This window comes from Eutrigla gurnardus, assembly GCF_963514095.1.
Source record: "Eutrigla gurnardus genome assembly, chromosome: 24".
Lineage (NCBI taxonomy): Eukaryota > Metazoa > Chordata > Actinopteri > Perciformes > Triglidae > Eutrigla > Eutrigla gurnardus.
The window spans coordinates 5,620,193-5,641,421 of record NC_139935.1 but is presented as its reverse complement, the minus strand read 5'-3'; the positions used below and the strand labels follow the sequence as shown (position 1 = coordinate 5,641,421).

Sequence of the window (21,229 nt, the reverse complement as noted above, 5' to 3'; positions counted from 1 at the left end):
TTGGGATGGATGGCTTCAATTAGACTGGCCTTTAATGTAATCTGTTTAATCCATTTCTATCATCAAAGCCAATACCTAGCCCTCTCCTCGGAGAGCGGGATTAGCCCTCCGAGTGCGCCTCAGATCGGGCATCCCGGCCTCGGAGTCACTCAGATCTCCTCGATATGTGTTCTTTTACAGCTGTGGAGGAAAAAAGCGAGTATCTCAAGTGAAGTTTTAATGGGTACAGATTTAAGATCTTCATTGTCACAATGCACAGATAAAACCTGCCCTTTCTCTGCGATTTCATAGCAGTGGAAAAAACAGCTAGAATTCCTTGGCTAAGTTTGCAATCCATCCACATAAACGCTTTGTTGTTTCCAGAGGTGTTTTTAAGGAAAGCCCACTCCAAAGCCACAACAAATTTCTCCCCCTTCAAAAGCAAAAAAAAAAAAAAATGCATGTCTCTCAAAGTGGCGACAAGGCTCTCTTTTTCTAAATTCATGGATTTCATCCAGCAGCTGCAATCTGCTTTCACCTGCTGGGATTTCCGCAGGGAAGTGGGATTTTATTCTCAATACCCGTCTATCCATCCCCCTTTCCCTCCACGTCTCTGCACTCACGCTGTCAGGGGGAGAGGAGGAAATGATGCACAGGTATTAACAACCGCGTGTCTATTTCAGGCTGAAATGCATCTTTAAAATATATTCGTGCACACCTGCTGCACAAAATAACATGTTCTATCCCCTTTTCCACAATTCCAGACTCACTTACATGCAAATTCTTCTTCCGCCAGCCCCAAAACCAGACGCTTCCCTACCGTAGTTACTTCCCCCTAAGGTGTGGATTACCTGTGTGATTGCCTTTCAGGAGAATTCCCCACGCAGCATTAGCAACACTGCTCGTCACAGTCGATGGATGGGAGGAGGGGGGGCTGCAGATATTCACCAGGCTGCCTGTCTGAGTCCACTGACTTTGTGTTTTTTAATGGCTTCTGTGGAAATGTGCGAGAACGCCGTCATAAGACTGGTGTGACTCGAGTGCAGCTGACACTTTTGATCAAAGCTGATTGATTGGACGACGCGAGGCAGGGCCGCACGCAGCAACACGGTGGGGTTAAGGGTTGGGGGCCCCTGAGGTGTCTGACCCCCCCCTTTGTTAACACAAGGCCTATTGCAAACCATATCTGACAAAGGATATTGATCAGGTGAACGGGAAGGATCGATGCTTATTGATTGGGCAGAAAACGCATAAAACAGAAGTGTGGATTCCAACTGAAATCATGTGAAAATACTTAATTGGAGGTAAAGGTATGAAAAGACATGTTGAATACATCTGAGTTGGTTTTCAGTTTATTTTCTGGGCCCATATGTAACACATTGGCTTGCCATAGGAGATTAAATAAGGGTGAAATCTTCTGGAATTACAGCTAACATATAACCCTAAACATTCCCACACTGCTTTTCAGCACAGCTCAGGGTATATGTGTGCATTTACTGCCACCTGCTGCTACTGGCGACTAAGTGCATGTGCAAAAATGTAGATTTGGAAAAACTTTTTTGCACCATATTCAGAAAGTCCTGGTGGAGGCTGCCTGGCTCTCCTGAAAAAGGACCCTGCTGAGGCCGAACGTCTGGTTAATGACATCAGGAACAAGTAACGTATTAACCTCCATCTCAACCACATGTGTAATCGTTAACATCTCTTCGTCATGATCACAAACGGCTGAAATCCGTCTCTGAGTGCCGTCACAGTCTAATCAGGAGAAGCCAAACATTGCACCACTAAGCTCAACCGTTGAAGGCGTTTAATGCTTTGATAATGCAGCCACCATTAATTCCCCTGCCCCTGACACGACTGAACAGCCCAGCAAGCACAAATATACGGAGGGGAAGTGCTGATCCGTAACTTTCACACGGATAAAAAAAAAGTATGACATTGTATTTAATTACCACACAGTTCTGCTCTCTGTTTCTGGAAAGAGTTGGACTGTTTTTGTCCTGTCGGGAGGACAAGGAGGCATTTAAAACTTTTACTCTTATTCATTCCTCAACTATTTTCACTTAGTTTCAGTCTTGATGAAGCCGTTCGTCCATCCATTACTTCATTTCACATCCTGTGAAACCACTCTGCCTCTTCTTTTCAGCCTCAGATTGATGTCTCAATGTATATATATATATACAGTGTATATATATATATATATATATATATATATATTATAATACCGTTGCTGTATTTCACGTTGTGGTATATATATATATATATATATATATATATACCACAACGTGAAATATATATATACCACAACGTGAAATACAGCAACGGTATCATCAAGACAGGCACATTACATACACGAGGTTTTTCCGGTAGATTTCAAAATAAAAGACGACGGAGCGCGATGACATACAATTAGTACTTCCGTTTGAATCTTTCAAAATAAAAGATAACGGAGCGTAATTACATATCGATATTTCAGTATCGACCGCACACCACTAATTACAAGGCGCTGTTGATTGGATTCATGACAGTGGAGTCAACTTGATGGCGGATGATGGAAACATATTAGACTTCTGTCTTCTACTAACGAAAAGTAAGAGAACACATCTGTTGGTTATGTAAACTTCCGGTAGCTTCGGCTATTATTGTGAGCTAATGGCCAAACCACGGAGGCTAAGCTAATGAGACTGTCAGGACCACAACGGAGGTAAGACCACATTTACAACAGCGGTTTAATCATTCAAAGGAAGGGAGGAAGTGTACCGGAAGTACCCACTTTTGTAGCGGGGGTCCTTTTTATCGAAACACCGAGTGTACGGATCATTTCCGGTATAAAACGCCAAAATAAAAAACAGTTTAAAAAACATGATTAATCCAGTCATATTAAATCGTTTTGGTTGTAATAAGTTGCTCTTTTATTATATTATATTATATTATATTATATTATATTATATTTTATTATATTTTATTATATTATATTATATTATATTATATTATATTATATAAAAAAATATATATATATACACATACATACATATACATACTGCCTCCAGGTATTTAAGATCTCCAGGAGAAGAGCAAACAGGCAGACAGGTCGGACTGGTCCACACAGTCGTACAAGGAGTGATATTAGTTATTCTCAGGGGTCAGTTGGCCACTGTGACACAAGCACTTTGCACGGGAACATGGCTGTACGAGAATTTGAGGGGAAAGATCATGCCGCTGCTTACCTGAAGTACAGAGTAGCACCGCTGGACTTAGTCAGCAGGATTGTGAGCTACATGAAGAAAAAGGTACGTGTGTTCAAGAGTTTTACAAAGCCTTTAATGAGACAGAATACTCCTTTTTTAAATCTTGCATTTTGTTGTAACTCCTGACTTATAGTTCCAGTTTCACACCTGCATGTTGAAAGTTAAATAAGCTATTAATAATACATCAAAAGTTTTCCAGCAGAAGTCAGAACTCTATTTGAGTGATTTTCAGCCGAGCTGCAGAACAGCTGTTTCCCACAGCTGCATTTTGCCTCGTCAACCCCTTCGTATCTATAAGGATCTGTTCCTTTCAGACCCCGAACCAGCTCAACCTCGCGGTGGACGTCGGCTGCGGTTCGGGGCAAGGGACGATCCCATTGGCTTCCTTCTTCACCGAGGTTGTTGGGACAGACATCAGCCCCGCTCAGCTGGAGATGGCTCTGAACAATGACAACCCTCTAAATGTATCATACAGGTCAAACCAGTTGTTTTTTTGCATGTAAAAGTATCCTCCAGGGTGTGTGTGCGCTTCTCAAACATCACCGTATTGTATTAATGGCTGTGAGTAAACAGGGAGTTAAAGATTACCATTCCTTCTCCCAGGGAGTGTCCGGCAGAGGAGCTACCGTTCACTGCCGGCGAGGTGGACCTTGTGGCGGCCATGTCGGCGGCTCACTGGTTCGACCGCGAGAAGTTCCTGGCGGAGGCGGACCGGGTGCTGAGGCCCGGAGGCTGCCTGGCTCTCGTGAGCTACACTATGGACGTCGAGCTGGAATACGGCGACGTCTCCGACGTTCTCAGCGACATCTGCAAAGAGGTTCGTCCAAAAAATGTTCCTTGACCTCTGACCTGACCTCAAGATGTTTGAATGCTTCTTAATTGCCATGCAGTATAAATGTAGTGGATCACCAATTGAAATGATTAACATTTCCGCATACTAACATGCTAATTTTTTTGTTTTGTAGTTTCATTCCGCCCTGTTTCCGTTCCGAAACCCCTACATAGGAACGAGCTCATTAAAGATCTACGCAGACATGTTTGACTCCTGCTCATACCCCGACAAAGAGTGGTGAGTCGTCCCAGATTCTATTATATTCATCTATAAAGCGGGAGGATGAATGCTATATTTATAAACGCATGTGTAGAGCTACGTATAAACTGGAACAGCTGCTTAAACTTGAGCAGCTGGGGGTCAAGTGTTGTCTCACTGTGAGTGTCTAAACAGCCCGTTTCCACCCTCCTTTTGCATCCAGGACTGAGAGTCTGAGGGTGAGGAACGTCATGCCTCTGAGCAGATACTTCAGCATGGTGGAGACCTTCACCACCTACCAGAACCTGCTGAAAACGGACCCTGCTGAGGCCCAACGTCTGGTTAATGACATCAGGAACAAGTAACGTATTAACCTCCATCTCGTCCACAAGTGTAATCGTTAACATCTCTTCGTCATGATCAGAAACGGCTGAAATCCGTCCCTGAGTGCTGTCACAGTCTAATCAGGAGAAGCCAAACATTGCACCACTAAGCTCAACCGTTGAAGGCGTTTAATGCTTTGATAATGCAGCCGCCATTAATTCCCCTGCCCCTGACACGACTGAACAGCCCAGCAAGCAAAAATATACGGAGGGGAAGTGCTGATCCGTAACTTTTACACGGATAAAAAAAAAGTATGACATTGTATTTAATTACCACACAGTTCTGCTCTCTGTCTCTGGAAAGAGTTTTGTTTTTTTTACTTGCTTTCTTCACTCCGTTTCCGTGCTGATGATTAATGAAACCCTCGCCTCTTCTTGTCTTCCCTCCCAGGTTGATGTCTGCTATGAACGTGTCTTCTCCCGACGTGGAAGTGACGGCGATCGTGAAGTATTTCTGTTGGCTGGCTCGCAAACCACTCACTCCGCTGCCGTTGGGAACCCATTTCTAATCAAATATCTGTGTCGTTCTCCTCTTTTTGTTGAGAGTTGAACGCCGATCCTTCTTTTAATTTGTTGTGTTTGTATAACGGTGTTTGATTTTTATGATAAAGTGCTGTTGATTTGACTCCATCCTCCCTCTACAGTTATTAACATGCTCACAGATTGTTTAGGGCCATAACAACAGATGGTAATGAACATTTCCCCTTCATATCCACAAATCAATTCAGTTTTATACCAAACAGAGCTTTTATTACATCATCGTATTAACGTTAAAACAGTTTTTCATGCGTCTATTCATACTAATATGGGGAAAAAAGTGTATATGAATGAAAAAGAAGATATCGCACCCTCAGGAGTCCATATGTATCTCCTTATAAAACCCCCTCTGTGCGTTTACTCCTCCACACCACGAGGGCAGTCATGAGCAGGGTGACCAGCACCGGCACGGCGATGAACGGGGCGAGGATGGCGGTGGGCGGGTCGTGGAGGAGCCGGCCGGTCAGAGCGCAGTCGTGGAAGTAGACGCGGTGGATGTGCACGAAGAAGCGGTCCACCACCTGGTTGGGCCAGTAGCAGTCCACCCTCAGGGCCACCTGGAAGGTGCAGTTTGTAAGTCCCTCGTATATCCTGCAGGGGGCGATCACATACTTTCACTTAGTACATACTGCAGCTGCCCTTACAGGCCATGCTTTTGCATGCACTCTGCTTTCAATGAGACATACTACTTCATCATGACACCTTGACCTTTGACCCTCTTGGTCGTATATCTGCAGCACAGAATTGTGGGTCAGGAAAGCATGCTGGCTTGGCTTGTACATCCTGGTATTTTTGGCTTTCTGCTTTTGCCACAATACATATTCAATGATTTTCTACATAGTATGCATGTATGGTGTTAGAAAAGGTTAGAATCCTCCCACTCTGAGTTAGCATACAGTCTTTAGGCTCTCGTCGTGTCTTTGAAACGTCCTTTCAGGGTCGGGGCTCCTGTTAGTAGGAAAATAAGCAAAGGAGTGTCTCCAGTTACCAGTGGGCTCAACACGGCTAAATATAACGGCGAGGTGGTGGAGGGTAGGGGAAACGGAGACGCATACCAACGGTGTAGCACCAGCAGTGCAGCGTTGCACCATAGCAGGAGGGATTCTGTTCCGGAGGCTTTAAAGGAAGACTTCACAACAACTCCCACAATGCACAGCTCCGCTCCCACTGATGCGGAGGAGCGTCAAATGGCGATATTTGCATTATCGGAGGCTCCATCCAACTTGTTATGTTTTTACCACATGAAGTTCCTTTACTTTTATTGAGATTAAGATCGCATCGCTCTGATCTGATCTCGAGGCGTAATTAGATTGCTGCTACTGTAGAAGCTCCATCAGCCGAGGTGGTTTCTCATCGTGTGGGTTTGTGGGGTTTTGTGGCGGACGACATGGCCAGAGAAAGAAAAGTCACCGGAGACCTAATAAAGACTGTGCTCATCATAGATCACTTTCACGAAAGCAAATAAAAGATACACCCCATCTTCCAGCTCGTCTTTTCGGTGAACCCTCGGGGATTGTTTATTTGCTCTTGGAGAAAGAAGTCAGCGGAATAAAAAAAAAGCGTGAGCGGAGCACTTTCAGACTCTCTTGAACTTGAATAGTTATGATAATTAGAATCTTTAGCAACTTCCTGTCGGGATGCTGAGGTTCAGATCCAGGTTCACGACGATGTGGTCTTGATCTAGCAGACACGACGGCTTAAAGTGAACATTCTGCTAACGTTACCCACCTTAAGCTAATTGGTCGCACCAGAATAACGCCCGAGAATTCACAAAGGGTGCATTTTATTGCTCATAAATCCAGCTTTTCACCCACACAAAGGCCTCATTAGTGTATTTCTAATTTTCCTTCCCGCATGGTTTATTTCCTCTCGTTTGCACAGCGAGTTCTCCTAAGGTCCTCCACGATGAGGAGTTTGGTGACGCGGTTGTAAGCCCTCCGTGTGTCTGCATGAGTCTTTTATGAAGAGTTACAACTGCAACACGCAGACACCGCCGCTAATTATGTGCTGGACCAGCTAGCCAGCGGGGGAAATCACAGTTTTGTCAGCAGCTTCTCCTGTGGGGGTCCCGGCTCCTCTCACCCTCCTGTCTGACTCATCCGATCGTATTCATGTAATGCTGCAGCTCCTCTTTCTGCTTTCTTTAGGAGCCTTTCCCTCTAAATCCAACCCCGTCCCTTCGACCATAACCCAGTGGGTGAACTCACTCCATGGTGTCCTTCCAGCTGCACCACAGACCCCGCTCCAGACCCCCCATGTCCAACGTGAACTTGGGTAGGCAGAGATGGCCGATCATCCTCTCGTAGAAGCCACTGTTGCAGCCGGACCCAGATGGAAGGACTTGAGCTAAACGGAAGAGGAAGAGAGAGAAATCACATTAAATATTTTCATCAAGACACAATAAATAAGACGGGATACAAAAGTTCTTGGTAATTAGGAATATTAGGTTGCGTCCTGGTATTGTTATAAATATAAATAATAAATAAATAATTACGGAAGAGGATTAGGGCCACATGTGATTCTGACTTTAAAATCAGAATTCTGAGATTAAAGTCAGAATTCTGAGATTAGAGTCAGAATTCTGAGAATAAAGTCAGAATTCTGAGAATAAAGTCAGAATCTCAGAATTCTGAGAATAAAGTCAGAATTCTGAGATTAGAGTCAGAATTCTGAGAATAAAGTCAGAATTCTGAGAATAAAGTCAGAATCTCAGAATTCTGAGAATAAAGTCAGAATTCTGAGATTAAAGTGGTGTTCAAGTTTTATAAAGAATATGTGAATAAATCAGAATTTTGAATGGTATTAATACATTTCTATATTAAGTTTCATCGACACGCTTCACTTTAATTTTGATGTTTTCAGTCTGAGGTCATAAGGCCATTAGGTTGTTTACTGAAGAGAAAATAGCAACATTACAAAAGTACTGCATCACCTTTTCAAGCAAGCAAAGTGTGCTGAAAGTATTACAAATAAAATGTAGAAAATACTATTATATTATAACTAGTTAATTTTATATAGTGTACAATTATAAGGACCCCTAAAATGAATATAATACTGTTTATTGTAATGCATGTTATGACATTTATTCTCAGAATTCTGAGAATAAAGTCAGAATTCTGAGATTAGAGTCAGAATTCTGAGAATAAAGTCAGAATTCTGAGATTAGAGTCAGAATTCTGAGAATAAAGTCAGAATCTCAGAATAAAGTCAGAATTCTGACTCTAATCTCAGAATTCTGACTTTATTCTCAGAATTCTGACTTTAAAGTCAAAAACAAAATTCACCTGTGGCCCTAATCCTCTTCCGTATGTTTATCCCTGTTGGACCGTCCCTTCCCTATATTATGCTTCCTTGCAAACAGGGAAAGAACAGATGAGACGCTTCACCTGTCTGGTCTGTCATTGGCAGCTGCTTGTGGGGGAAGTGTGACATTGGAGGGATCAGAGATGCCTTCCAACTTGGCTGCTAACCAGAGTTCACGCTCCATTTTCTAGGGAAATCAAGGCAAAGCATGTAGCTGGAGGGTTGTACCCCATCGGCTTACCGCCTTCAAGTTTGTTTGCCACATTTTAGGGAGCCTAACGGGTACGACAGGAACAGGTTGAAACTGATCGATTTTCAGTGTCGGGGTAGTCGGAGTCATATCAGTATCATCTGGAATTATTGAGAAGAGTCACCCAAATATTCATAAATCTACCTATTATTCAGTATAGATGTAAGACATTTCCTCACCATTAAGTGCCAACTTCCTGTTAAATTATGCGAAACAGTACAATGTCATAACATGCATTATAATAAACAGTATTATATTCATTTTAGGGGTCCTTACAATTGTACACTATATAAAATCAACTAGTTATAAAAGTATTTTCTACATTTTATTTGTAATACTTTCAGTACACTTTGCTTGCTTGAAAAGGTGATGCAGTACTTTTGCAATGTTGCTATTTTCTCTTCAGTAAACAACCCAATGACCTTATGACCTCAGACTGAAAACATCAAAAGTGAAGCGTGTCGATGAAACTTAATATAGAAATGTATTAATACCATTCAAAATTCTGATTTATTCACATATTCTTTATAAAACTCCATGAAATGTGGAAACATTGAATTACTGGGATCTGTTAGAAGAAGTATTCCCCACCACAAACTGACCTGCCATCAGCAGCAGGAGCCCCGCCGTGAGGAGCGGCGATTTCTCCGGAGCCATCCTCATCCAGACGACCTCACTCCCTGCAGCTCCGCTTCACACGTCCCATGCTTCCCCCGGCGCTCACACCAAAACACACGGAGGAGCGGCGAGGAGGCTGCCTCTGTACTGCAAAAAGCCCCCTTGACCTTCTTCCACGGCGGCGGGCAGCCTCCTTCCCTCGGCGCAGCGCCTAATCATAGCAGCTCCGCCTGACATCTGATCCTCCCGTCCCGCTGCTGCTTCCACAACAAAGTCACACACCAAAATAAGTGAAACCCTGCAGGGCACCATTCCATCTGATCGTATGTCACCGCATCAGACACACGTCGACCCCTTGATGCACTCAAACTTCCTAAAAATCCGCAGCACATGACTTTGAATACACAATTATCCCACTTTATAATCTGTAATTTGACTGCCATGCGCCCTAATTGGCACCATTATCACTGCAGAGGCCTTGCTGTGAGATAACACATCATCAGACTCATTATGCCTTTCCGTTTTCCATCATTACTTATTTAATATTTGTAATTGATTACTTGGAATCCCCCTCTCCATTGTTCCGCAGCCCTCCAATCAAACCTCCCTTTGGACTCACACAGGGGCCCATTACAGAGCACAAAGGCAAGAGTCTGCCATTTCCATATCCCGCTCCTATCTGCGCAAAATCTCACGCAGCTCACAAATGTCACTAATTGAATGTTTTATCTGCAGATTTCTCTTCTTTTTTTTTTTTTTTTGTAGAGGGAACAGACTGACGTTCATTAGTATTCTCCAGGCTGCAGAGTTGTGCTGCCACCCAGTGTGGCTGTCTCTGCCGGTGTGAGACTAATCCCACAGCTCAAATGCTTTGCAAATGCTGCTTTTTATGTAGCTGGAGACCGTTCATATATATATATATATATATATATATATATATATATATATCAGGTGTTTCGTCATTTGGCGGCCCGGACACATTTCAAACCCTGTACTGGTGATTCTTTTATTTTGACACTTGTTGATTCATGTTGGGAACAAATTATCTCTAAAGGTTAAATTGTGTTTTTCTTTTAAATACTTTTTTTCGTTGAACATTTTCAACAAACAAACATTGGTTATTTGCCATAAACATGACAGGGTTGTTGCTGATTCTTGTGCACAAAATGAAGATAACTAAGCTTCGAGTTGATCATGTGATGTGTTTTTTTAATTGCCAGTGTTACAGGCATAATATTTGTGAAAAATAGCCAATAAAAATAGCCCAGATGTTGTTTTATGTCCCTTAACAGCTTTAGGATGCCCCAGAGGCTCAATAGGGAGTAATTCCGCGTATATTCCACTAGAGGGAGGCAGAGGACACTGAATGAAGCCTGTCTTTTCCACTGTGGGGATTTATGAAGCGTCGTTTTTGCACCTTTTGCTCGTTTGGTAATAGATGCGGTTTATGCCTGAGTTTTTCCACTTTCCATGCATCACAAATCAATATCTTTTTTGTTTCCTCCCCCTCCAGCCGGTTCCATACTCGGACACAAAACGGTAGCTTGTAAAACGGTGCAGCGGGCGGCTCCATCCTCTCCACACGGGCGTCGTCAAAGTTTATTGGCCTTCTAGTGGCGGATGTTTGCAGAGGCTTACATTCAATATACACTCATGGCATTTTTTTAGTGGTTGTCAAATAATCATGGGAGCCAATAAAGCAATAATAATTTACATTATGATAATTATATAATTATAATAAGACAACAATATGTGTGTTGTTCCTCTCACTTTGAACTTTGACGCACGCAGCGGGGAAGCTGATGACAGGTGTGTTGACAGCAGAGGAATCCGAGCAGCCAATCAGAGTGGTGATAAGTGAGGTGGGCGGGTTTCCAAAAAAAAAAGACAAAAAAACGCTCCTAAGCTTTTTTGGATGTGGGGTTTAATTGGCTGGACGAGGTGTCAGTCACGGTAAGGAGGCGTGTTCACCCCCCCCCCCTACATCCCAACACGCACTCCACCCGCCTCACCCCCTCCCTCCCCACCAGCCACCGGCGCTATGGCAGCGCGAGGAGTAAATGGCTCGGAGTATCCGCGGCGGAAACCGAACTAAACACCGGTCTGGGACCTGATAAACAAACAACAAACAGCGCGGCGCGTAAAGCTCTCCACGGCGCCGCTCCCGCGTTGCGCACGTGAAACTGTGCCAGCAGAAGCCAAGACGCGTGTTGTTGTGTTTTTTTATTTGTTTGTTTTTTTTTGTTTATTTGCGTGACAAACGAGGATATCTTGAATTGGACATGTGAGTTCCCGGGGAGTTAACAAGACAAAGCAAGCCTTTTTTTTTCCGAAGATGAAGTTCCCCGCCTGCGTCCTCGTCACTTTGCTGGTGATCCGATCGAGTGCGGCGCAATCAGGTGAGTGCCTCGGCGGCGCGTCTCCCTACCTGGGTCACACATGAACATGCACGTTAAAAAACAGCACCTGTACGCACGATAACGGACGGACATCACCTTGATAAACTTAACGCAACTTCACATCCATCCGCGCGGAGACCCGCACCTTGCAGGGGGGGGGGGGGGGGGGGATCCTGCGGGGATCGTGTCGAGCTCTGCGTAAAAATCTCTCCAAAAATCTCCCAAATCATCAGATTAAATATGGTGTGGAACATCTCGAACCATCTCTTGCCGTTATGAGCAGCTCCATATTAAATGGGATGAATGCGCCATCGCTTTAATGTAATTCCCCTAAGCGGGCATTGATGGACTGAGGTCCGCGGCTATTTGCGCTGATTTATAGGGCTCGGTTGCGCCACTCGTGCAGATTTTTATTGCCCCCTTGGTGTCTTTTTAAATAATTTAGATCCCTGCGCTGCCACCTAAACGATCCCTTATAAAGCCTCCTAATGTTTCCATGTGTTGTGTTCCTTCCTCCCTGTCTCTCACATTTGAGCTCTCACCACTTGCTGTGTGACATTTCGCTCCTGCAGGCTCCGCAACTCTGTTTATCCAAGCAAATCATTGGCTTTTGATGCTGCTGAACTTTCTTTCTCCCCCCCCCCAATCCTCTTTTGTTCACAACCTGATCAATAAGGACTTTAAATGTGTTCTCTGTTGGTGGAAAACGCTGGAATAGACTCTGTTTTGGGTTTTTTTGGGGGGGGAGGCTGGTGATGATGCCAGCATCTCCCTACCTAATTGATGTAATCAATTGCCAAGTTGGAAGTGGAAGCAGGAAGTGTGTTCACACGGGTAGAGTTTGTGGATTGATGTTCAGAGGTGGATGTTGGCCGTCGCCCCAAAAACTCCCAGAGGCTCCAAATGGGATTCCGGGACGCTTCTCCCCCCCCCCCACCGCCTCCAAGGACAGGTCGGGGGTTCTGGCTCCATCTCTGGTGGTTTTTGTGGTTCTCAGGCGGAGCTGGGGAGACAAACAAAACACACACACACTCCTGCTGTGGATGCATGGATGTGGATGGGTGTGAAGCGGGGATGAATAGGGGGGGAAAGTGGCACCCTCGCTGGTTGATTTATTCACTACGCACACGCTGCCTTCCCACATATTTGTGATGCAAATTTAGCCCAAGAATCTGAGCTGTGCCTCTTGGGAAGTCCACTCTATGTGTGTGTGTGCTGAGTAGATATTTGTGTACACTTTTTCACTTAATCGCCCTTATTGTAGCTTTAAAAATTCATCCCCGCCGCCATTTATCAAGCGGTATCTGGGGGTTGAAGTCGGGCCGAGGCTGGAGACGCTCACTCCGCCGGTGTTTAACATGGTGATTGAATCTGTCTGTGCGCTCTCCTGCTGCAAGACAAATGTCTGCAGCATTCCTGCCAGTCAGCTGGCCCCGCATGCTCGAGTGTGTGTGTGTGTGTGTGTGTGTGTGTGTGTGTGTGTGTGTGTGGCCGTGAGACCACATGTGTGCCAAAAACGGAGGTGTCGCTGATTGATGGCTCGTCTGTCCGACCGTTGGCGGCGCGAGAGGATGTGAGCGCGGCCCTGTGTGTCGAGGCTCGGCCTTCTGCGCGCTCGCGTTGATCGTTATTCCAAAATCGACGTCAGAAAGGGGGCTGACCTCTGACCTCTGACCCCACCGATGTGTTCATGAGGACTTGTCGGTTGTTTTGTTTCCAGTGATTATTGTCACGTCTTAAAAATGGGAGGATGGCTCCGAGGAATATCATTAATTACTTGAAAAATGATAATAATCAGCTAGTATTTGTAGCTCCACGGGTTGCTGATGGCAGCTTTGAAACATTCCTAACTTCTCCATCCCCCCTGAGGAAGACCATGAGATGTGGTTGAAAGCTCCAGCTACGTCACTCAAGTTGACGATGCCGTTGCCATGACGCACCGGATTCCTCTGCAGTACGTTATCGGGAGAATCTTGAACGCTTTTTTATTTCGCCACAAAAAACCTTTTTTCCCGTAATTCCCCCGTCGAGCCGTCTGTTTGTCTGCCTCCCCAGACAAATGGCGCAAACATTTTAATCGCCGTGGCGATGAGTGTGTATGACAAATGCTGCCCTTGCACGCGTGTGTGTTTGGGTGACATTTAAAGATGTGCTCTCCTGTGAAATGGCCGGGGAGGGAGGGGGGGGACCCGCTGAATGCCAGTATCAAATGACTGGGCGTCCGTCAGCTGGCACACGCAGCCGCCGAGCCGAGGCTTTGTAGACCGGCGGAAATGAGAATTTATCACAAGCTAATTAAGCTTTTTTTTTTTTTTTTTGTTGATGATAGCATCAGTCTAGACCGTGAGGCCTTTTTTTATTTGACAGCATGAGAGATGAGGAGGTGACGGAATTCAATCTTGCTCTAAATTAGTCAACACCGCCGTCGCGGTTTCGATACGCTGGCGGGGGGCGTGAACCCGGCTACTTCCTGGAGCGGGGTCCACGCGCTTCCTGTGCATTCGTCCGCCGTCAACCAGATTTTAGGAAAAGAATAACAATTGCATTTCGGCTGAGCTCTGTCTCAACTGGACGACCTCACGGAGCCCTAAGGGGAGCCTTGCGATGACTTTGTGACGCGTGGTGGTGGTGGTGGTGGTGGTGGTGGTGGTGGTGGTGGTGATGGAGGGCCTGAGACAGCGGTGCCTCTCGTGCTACTTCACCGTCTGATTGTTATCGAGCAAACAAAGATGACGCTGTTCACTCCTGAAGACAAAAAAGAAAAGTGGTCTCTGACTTTTCCTCTTCCCAGGCATTCCGCCGACGTCACAAGTTTGCTGACATTTTGTTTGCCGCCGGCCGTACAGAGGGGCTTCTGTTCTTCCGAGTTTGCGAACCGACCCCAAATATTTACAGGCGGAATCACAACTGCACAGCATGGGAAGGAAAACATCCCAGGCCTGGGTGCAACATAGCCGCTTTATTGGCCACTACCGCGACGGCTCCTCCGTCCCTCTCCGTCTCTGGCGCCGCGCTGGTGCGTTTTGGCACGGCGGACTCTTGAACCGAACGTGCCTCTGCTGCCTAATGACGAGCCGGGGTTGGCTCCGGCGGCGCCGAGGCGCCCGCTGCCAACTCCTAGCGCGAGGTTCGATTGGCCGGTCGGACGCTCGAAGCCTGGCACAGATTGCCTTCCTTTTCAGGGAGCGCTGAGATCTCACTCCCACACAGACGGCACAGCACAGCTCACTGGAAACACCCGCGATCTGCAGGCTTCTCTCTTCGTTTCTAATTGCATGCTGATTCGGCTTTGTCTTTGTGTTTACACACACACACACACACACACACACACACACACACACACACATGAAAACACACACAAGTTCATGGGGGGGAAAGGCAGCGGAAGCCTTATGGCTCCTTAGCGTGAAGCAGCTTTATGCTTCCTTATTGTTTGCTTGAAGCACAAGTCTTGAATCTACTTTTAGTGGTTTGTGTTGTCGACTCACACACACACACACACACACACACACACACACACACACACACAGCGTGAGCAAGGAAAAGAAAGGACAGGAAAGACAGAGGAATTCTTTTTTCCCCCTGTTTCTTCGAGACCACTGGAGGGTTTGTTCGGCCCGCCACTTGTAATTCCACTCAGAGACAAATGCCTCCATCCTGCGTCTGAGGGCTTTCCTAACACACACACACACACACACACACACACACACACACACACACACACACACAGCAGTGTCATCTCGCACCACTTCAGAGTTTCCATATCTTTTATTTGACTTCTATTTTATTAGCTCTCTTTCACTTTCCTTCTCCTACATTTGCGACCTCTTTTTTTTTTTCTTCCCTCCATCCATTTCCTCACCTCCTGCGTCTCCCTCCCACACACACACACACACACACACACACACACACACACACACACACCTTGTCTCCCTCCTGTCCTCACCCATTAACATCTCCATTGTGCTTCGGTTTTTATTTCCCTGCTCTGCTTCGTCTCTCACCACCTCTGCTTTTCTTCACTCTTTTTCTTCTTCTAACAGCTTCCTATTTCCTCGCCTTTCTCTTCCACACACACACACACACACACACACACACACACACACATACACACACGAGGCTGTCACTGAACACACGGGGAGATTGGAAAACAGCTCATTTCTCCCCCTTTAATTACAACACCCAATTTGTTTTGTGGACAACATGCTGTCGGCTCCTTCATACACCACTCCAACTGTCACTTACGTGTCCACATACATGTGTCTCTGTGTGTGTGTGTGTGTGTGTGTGTGAGCTGTAAACAGGACAAACTCATTAAGAGCCCCTCCAAATGCATCCTGGAGTGCCTACCAACCCACTTAGTTAGTTATTTGAGCTTAATAGATCAGAAATTATGAGATTTACTAACGCGATTCATACTTCCGATGTCGCTGCTGCACGGCCAATCAGAGCAGACTTCAGGGCTTAAAGAGACAGTATGAGAAAAATTACGTTTTTTTTTTTATTTTAAAGCAAGTTAAGATTAATTAATTATCTTAAAAGTTAGATTTGTCGCAAAGCTATTAATAATTGATTATATAACTAGAGTAAAGTATGAGGTGGGTCCATGTGACTACATGCATCCATGTGTGTAGGCCTGCTTGTGTACACAAGAGTTGGCTTGTGCCCCCGCTATGCTCGGGCACGGGGCCAAGACAGGAAGTGGGACAACGTTCCTCGCTTCCTTTTTTGATTGGCGGCGCTTCCTTGGCGAAGCGGGATCAAGTACCATCGACTCCATCGTTCACAGGCGGTCTGGGCTTTTTTTCCTCCTCGGTTCCTTTGCCTCCTTTCACTCGCTCTAACTTTCTGTCTTGGCACAATAGAGGGCATTGGAATGAATAGATTTTTCTCCTGTAGCTTTGGCTAAAGTCTGGTGTTTTTTTTTAACGAAAGTCTGAAAGGAAATGATCTCTAATCCCTCATCTGTGCGCGTGTCAATCCGACCTGTAGATTTGTGTTATTACCTCCATTGCTTTCTTTCTCTCTCTCTGAATTCACTTCAAACACTCGCCGACTTTCGTACGGCGGTTAAAAAAAAAACCCCGTTAGCTGTTTTGGATGTTCTCCATTGGGCTAGTCCCTCCGTGTGTGTTGTTGTTGGTGCGTAGTCAAGCCCGCCTGGTGTATTGTGTGTCAGCTAATCCCCGTTAAGATATTCACAGCAGCTAATCTGTTTAATTACACTACAAATTAAGGATATTTACTGTTCCAAGACTTTTATGCGACACCCGCCTTAATCAGGGGCCTTAATCTGTCTGGCAGTGTGTGAGCGTGTATCACCGTGTGTGTGTGTGTGTGTGTGTGATTGATACTCTGTATGCTCAGGCATGTGCGTCTTTGTGTCTGTAAGGCTATTTCTGCCAGAGTCTGTCTGTATCTCCCCGCTTTAATTCCTTTTCTGAATATTTGCCCGCAATAAAAAAAGAAAGAAAGAGAAAAGAAAACAAGAGATTATTGTGTATATACTTCCAGTCGTCGCGGCGGGGAAAAGCGACATTCGCGAGGATTACAAATGTAACATCAGTGCAATGTGGTATCTTGTTACTGCAGTCGCTTGTTGAGCTTGTGTTCATGTACAGTATTTGCAAGTTAGAGGTTGTGTGTGCCGGAGAATGTGTGTGCGCACGTTGTCCTTTTTTAAACGGCCCCCCACCTGCGACGGTGACCTGTAATAAATGAGTGGGTGCGAGGAAAGTGGCAGCCGTGACAGCTGACTGGGGAGGGAGGGAATAAGGTGAGGTGTGTGTGTGTGTGTGTGTGTGTGTGTGTCAGAGGGCGAGGGAAGACAAAGCGGAGGTAAAAGAGATGGAAAGTCTCTGAGGAGAGATAAGGAGCGAGCACGAGAGGATGAGGGGAAGACGATGGGAAGGGAGAGGAGGCGGAGACTCTTTCCCAGTTCTCTTAACCCCTCCTTCTCCCCCCCCACCCCCCCCCCCCCCCCCCCCCGAGGCCTCGCCGGAGTCACCTTGCAGCAGAAATATGGCCGCCGTACATAAAACTCGTGGAGGAGAATAAAAAAAACCTTGGCCAAGTTTCCCCCCCGTCACTTTGTATGTGTGGAGGTGAGCCTCCTTCGGCGCCAAGGAACATGAGCGAGTGCACTTACAGGAATTTTGTTTGTGCGTTTTTTTTTTTTGTGTGTGTGTGCGTCGGCCTGAGTACACACACCTGAGTACTCCCCTGCGTCGCACCTTAACTGGTTGCCGTGCGGCGAGATCGCTCTCGGCAAGGTGAGCGCCAACTGACGTTGGGTCGGTGGCGAGATTGGAGACAGGAAGGGAAAGCAAGAAAGGTGGTCTAATTTCAGCGTGTGTGTGTGTGTGTGTGTGTGTGTGTGTGTGTGTGTGTGTGTGTGTGTGTGTGTGTGTGTGTGTGTGTGTGTGTGTGTGTGTGTGTGTGTGTGTGTGTGTGTGTGTGTGTGTGTGTGTGTGTGTGTGTGTCCAGCGGAGGGTAAGGTGCAGCGAGAGAGACAGTGTGTTGTCTCTGAGGAGAACAGCCATCACCGCCACTGAACACTGCAATTAATCAGCCCGGGCCACACAGGCGCTCACTGTGCACGTCGGTGCACCGAGTGTGTCTATTGTGTGATCGTCAAGTGTGTCGAGATCTATATTTGCATCAGTGGGATGCATCATCATCATCATCATCGTCGTCTTCAGCGTTATTTCGTCTCCATGGATAATGCTAATTGGGTCGCCCATGTGTTGTTGGTTTGCACCTGAAGGGAAGATGGAGACGAGGAACAAACACAGATTGTGGGGGTTTTTTGTCGTTAAAATGAAATCACATTCGGCTCATTTGCATTGGCAAACATATATTTGGGTTTGTGGGGTTGACCGCCGTCAACATAACCCATTTATTTTCCCGGTAATATACTATCTGCCCGTTGCAGCTAAGGTGAATAACATACCCGACTCCGTGATTAGCATTTGAAGGTTATTGTTCGGAAACTCAAAGCTATTGAAAAGAATATCAAAGAGATTTATCATGTGTGCTTGATAAACGACTTTTATGTATGACGGCTGAGCCGGCAGCTTGCAGCTAACGGTGCAAACACAGTATAATGCTCTGAATGTCGCATAGATTAATCCTTTAACAAATGTTTGATTCCTATTATAATGAATTGTTTTTAGCAATTGAAGAGCTAAGTATAAAAGCCAAAACGAAACACTGGAATGTAAAAGGCAGAGTGGGGGGAACGTCATCCGAGTGAAACCAAACCGATACTCAATATGTCTCAATGTTGCCGCATCCCAGGTTCATCCCAAGTCCATTACATTCCCGTGCGGCTACATCAACTCATGTGTTTTCCTGCAGATAAGCGTTGTGAGAATAAAAAAACCCCGGGAGAAGAGTATGCAAGACCGACGGCGAGACATTTAGGAAGCCGGAGATAAACCCAGGGACAGATAGTCGGAAACAGCGGCGGCTCCAACGTGCCGTCACGCTGCTGCCCCCCCCCCGAGTTCAGCTTGAAAATGAAATTCTCAAAAGGCTTTCCGCTCCCTGGAAATCATGTTTCCACCGCGGGGGCAGCGGGCCATGCAAACAGGTTCACTCGCTTTTTATTAGAGGCTGCTTTCAGAAAGGAAAACATCGGGAATCCTATTAGATTATTTGTCGTCTTTTTCAGATCAGCTTTTCCTAAAAACGCCAACTCATCCGAGCAAGATTCAACGTTTTTGTTTCGACGTGAAAGATGAAACATGGAGACCCACTCCTTCAGATGAAACACCGACGTGCAGTTTGTCCGACATGACAACACATGAGATACACGGACGCTCGTATTTCATTTCCCTGCATGCACGGGGGTTTTCATTTCCTTCCCGGGACGCCGTATCTACCTCCAGGGCATGTGATGCAGACGCACACACACACACCAACGAAGAAGAATAAGAAGGAGCGCAGAGAGGTGGAGAGATAACGCACAAAGAGATCTCAACGGCGAGAAAGCGAGTGTTTTCTTTGAGGCTGAATAACCAGAGAAAGGCAAGCAAGCAGAAGAAGTTTAAAAAAAAAAAAAAAAGTCAGAGGTGGGGAACAGTTGCTGCCCTGTGGGCGACCCAGACAGGAAGAGCAGCCATTTCTTCTTCTCCCACCATCTGCCCCTCCGAATCTCTCATTTACTTAATTAGAGCGCTATGAGTCTCAAGGCCGCTGCTCCCAAACAGCATCAGCTGTGCGTGTGTGTGTGTGTGTGTGTGTGACTTATTAGCATGTGTGTGTGTGTTTGGAGGGCTGACCGGAGGCTCGTTCAGAGCAGAAGGAGCAGGTGATGGTAGCGCCCTCCGCCATGACCAAAAATCTGTTGGAAACCAGTGGTGACCTGTATTTGGACTTGCACGCCATTGCAGCAAACCCTCCCGCTTGCTTTGAGCTCATTAATTATTTAATCCACACTGATTAAAAGTCATAGTTTTGTTTCTAGACTTCATGTCGTCGTACGATGTGTTTTCAAGTTTCGGATAAGAGGGAAAAGTCAAATAAATGGCCCAATGTAGCAGATTTTTCTGGTTTAGCGGCAAAAAATAGTGCCATAAAACGACAGAATCTTCCACTTTATCCCCTATAGGGTTGAGTGAAATGTCAGTAAACTTGGCGGAGGAGCTGCTGATAATGTTTTCCTCCTTCCATATGTGTCTCAGAGATTTGTTCTCCCTCTCTGTCGAGTTTTTTGACAAATTCCATGAGGCATTTCTGTCTCTTCTGCAGAGTTCACCCATTCTGCACGGCACTAAACCACCAGACCTGCTTTGATCATCACATCCTGCGATGTGGATGGTTCTTTGTTCATGAAAAAAAACCCTATATTTGCTCTAAACTGACTAAACTGTCATTATCGTCCGTATCCTCTTGTCTTCCTGGCCTTTTTATGGTGTCGCGCTCCGTCGGTGGGGGGGATCTATTCCGCCGGAAAAGCCTTGAAACATTAACATTTACACCGACTCCTCATTCATTCTTTTCAACCTGAGCTAATGCGTTCCTGTTTGATAGCTGTGTCGTTCCATCAGCCAAGGTGACCCTCTCTCCGCTCTACGCCTACCTTTTAAATGAAGACTCAAATGAGCAAAAAAAAAAAAAAAAAAAAAATACAGACGGCTCAACTGATATGGAATGACAATGAAAATAAACCCGCATTGCAGCTTTTACAGACTTCTTTTTTTTTTTTTTTTGAGTTTGAGAAGACCATCCATCACATCTGTGCGGCTCGTATCTGATATTTAATAAAAGGTCTGCTGGATAAAATGTCAAAGCAGTGTTTGTAACCTTACATATTGTGACGGGAAATGAAGCGAAAACAAAGTTTGATACAGTAATCAATAATAACGCCGATGATGATTGTGATTTCTCGCTTAGCAGGAGGTTTGACGGACAGGAAGCTGTCACTCTTCCTGAATCTTCTGCCGGGCGTGCAGTAGAGGAGCTGACGTGGCGTTCTG

The 21,229-nt window shown here is 45.7% G+C and overlaps 3 protein-coding genes across 3 annotated transcripts in view; 2 read left to right on the top strand and 1 right to left on the bottom strand.

Annotated features, from left to right (window-relative positions):
• Positions 1-3,114: 3,114 nt before the first annotated feature.
• Positions 3,115-5,296, top strand: LOC311009930 (uncharacterized protein). The gene is made up of 6 exons (XM_084004378.1): positions 3,115-3,269; positions 3,542-3,702; positions 3,831-4,044; positions 4,193-4,296; positions 4,481-4,618; positions 5,032-5,296. Exons 1-6 carry the CDS (start codon positions 3,162-3,164, stop codon positions 5,147-5,149), a joined length of 843 nt encoding a protein of 280 aa, XP_083860504.1. The 5' UTR covers positions 3,115-3,161; the 3' UTR covers positions 5,150-5,296.
• Positions 5,297-5,414: 118 nt separating this feature from the next.
• LOC311009950 (receptor activity-modifying protein 1-like) lies at positions 5,415-9,486 on the bottom strand. Its single transcript, XM_084004399.1, has 3 exons — positions 9,333-9,486; positions 7,385-7,523; positions 5,415-5,768 (listed from the first exon to the last, which is right to left on the bottom strand). Exons 1-3 carry the CDS (start codon positions 9,391-9,393, stop codon positions 5,513-5,515), a joined length of 456 nt encoding a protein of 151 aa, XP_083860525.1. The 5' UTR covers positions 9,394-9,486; the 3' UTR covers positions 5,415-5,512.
• A 2,106-nt stretch (positions 9,487-11,592) lies between these two features.
• LOC311009721 (receptor tyrosine-protein kinase erbB-4-like) overlaps positions 11,593-21,229 on the top strand; it is a 159,184-nt gene continuing 149,547 nt past the window's right edge. Inside the window, exon 1 of the mRNA XM_084004070.1 lies at positions 11,593-11,747. Within this exon, the coding sequence (XP_083860196.1) occupies positions 11,684-11,747 (64 nt within the window). The 5' untranslated portion in view covers positions 11,593-11,683. The remainder of the gene's footprint in view (positions 11,748-21,229) is intronic.

What these genes read in the sequence shown, in the direction of transcription:
- LOC311009930 (XM_084004378.1), top strand. Translation starts at nt 3,162, where the DNA reads ATGGCTGTACGAGAATTTGAGGGGAAAGATCATGCCGCTGCTTACCTG. An exon ending in TGAGCTACATGAAGAAAAAG is followed by an intron (nt 3,270 to 3,541) that starts GTACGTGTGTTC and finishes TGTTCCTTTCAG; the next exon opens with ACCCCGAACCAGCTCAACCT. An exon ending in CCTCTAAATGTATCATACAG is followed by an intron (nt 3,703 to 3,830) that starts GTCAAACCAGTT and finishes TCCTTCTCCCAG; the next exon opens with GGAGTGTCCGGCAGAGGAGC.
- LOC311009950 (XM_084004399.1), bottom strand. Translation starts at nt 9,393, where the DNA reads ATGAGGATGGCTCCGGAGAAATCGCCGCTCCTCACGGCGGGGCTCCTG. An exon ending in GCTCCTGCTGCTGATGGCAG is followed by an intron (nt 7,524 to 9,332) that starts GTCAGTTTGTGG and finishes TCTTCCGTTTAG; the next exon opens with CTCAAGTCCTTCCATCTGGG. An exon ending in AGCTGGAAGGACACCATGGA is followed by an intron (nt 5,769 to 7,384) that starts GTGAGTTCACCC and finishes CGCCCCCTGCAG; the next exon opens with GATATACGAGGGACTTACAA.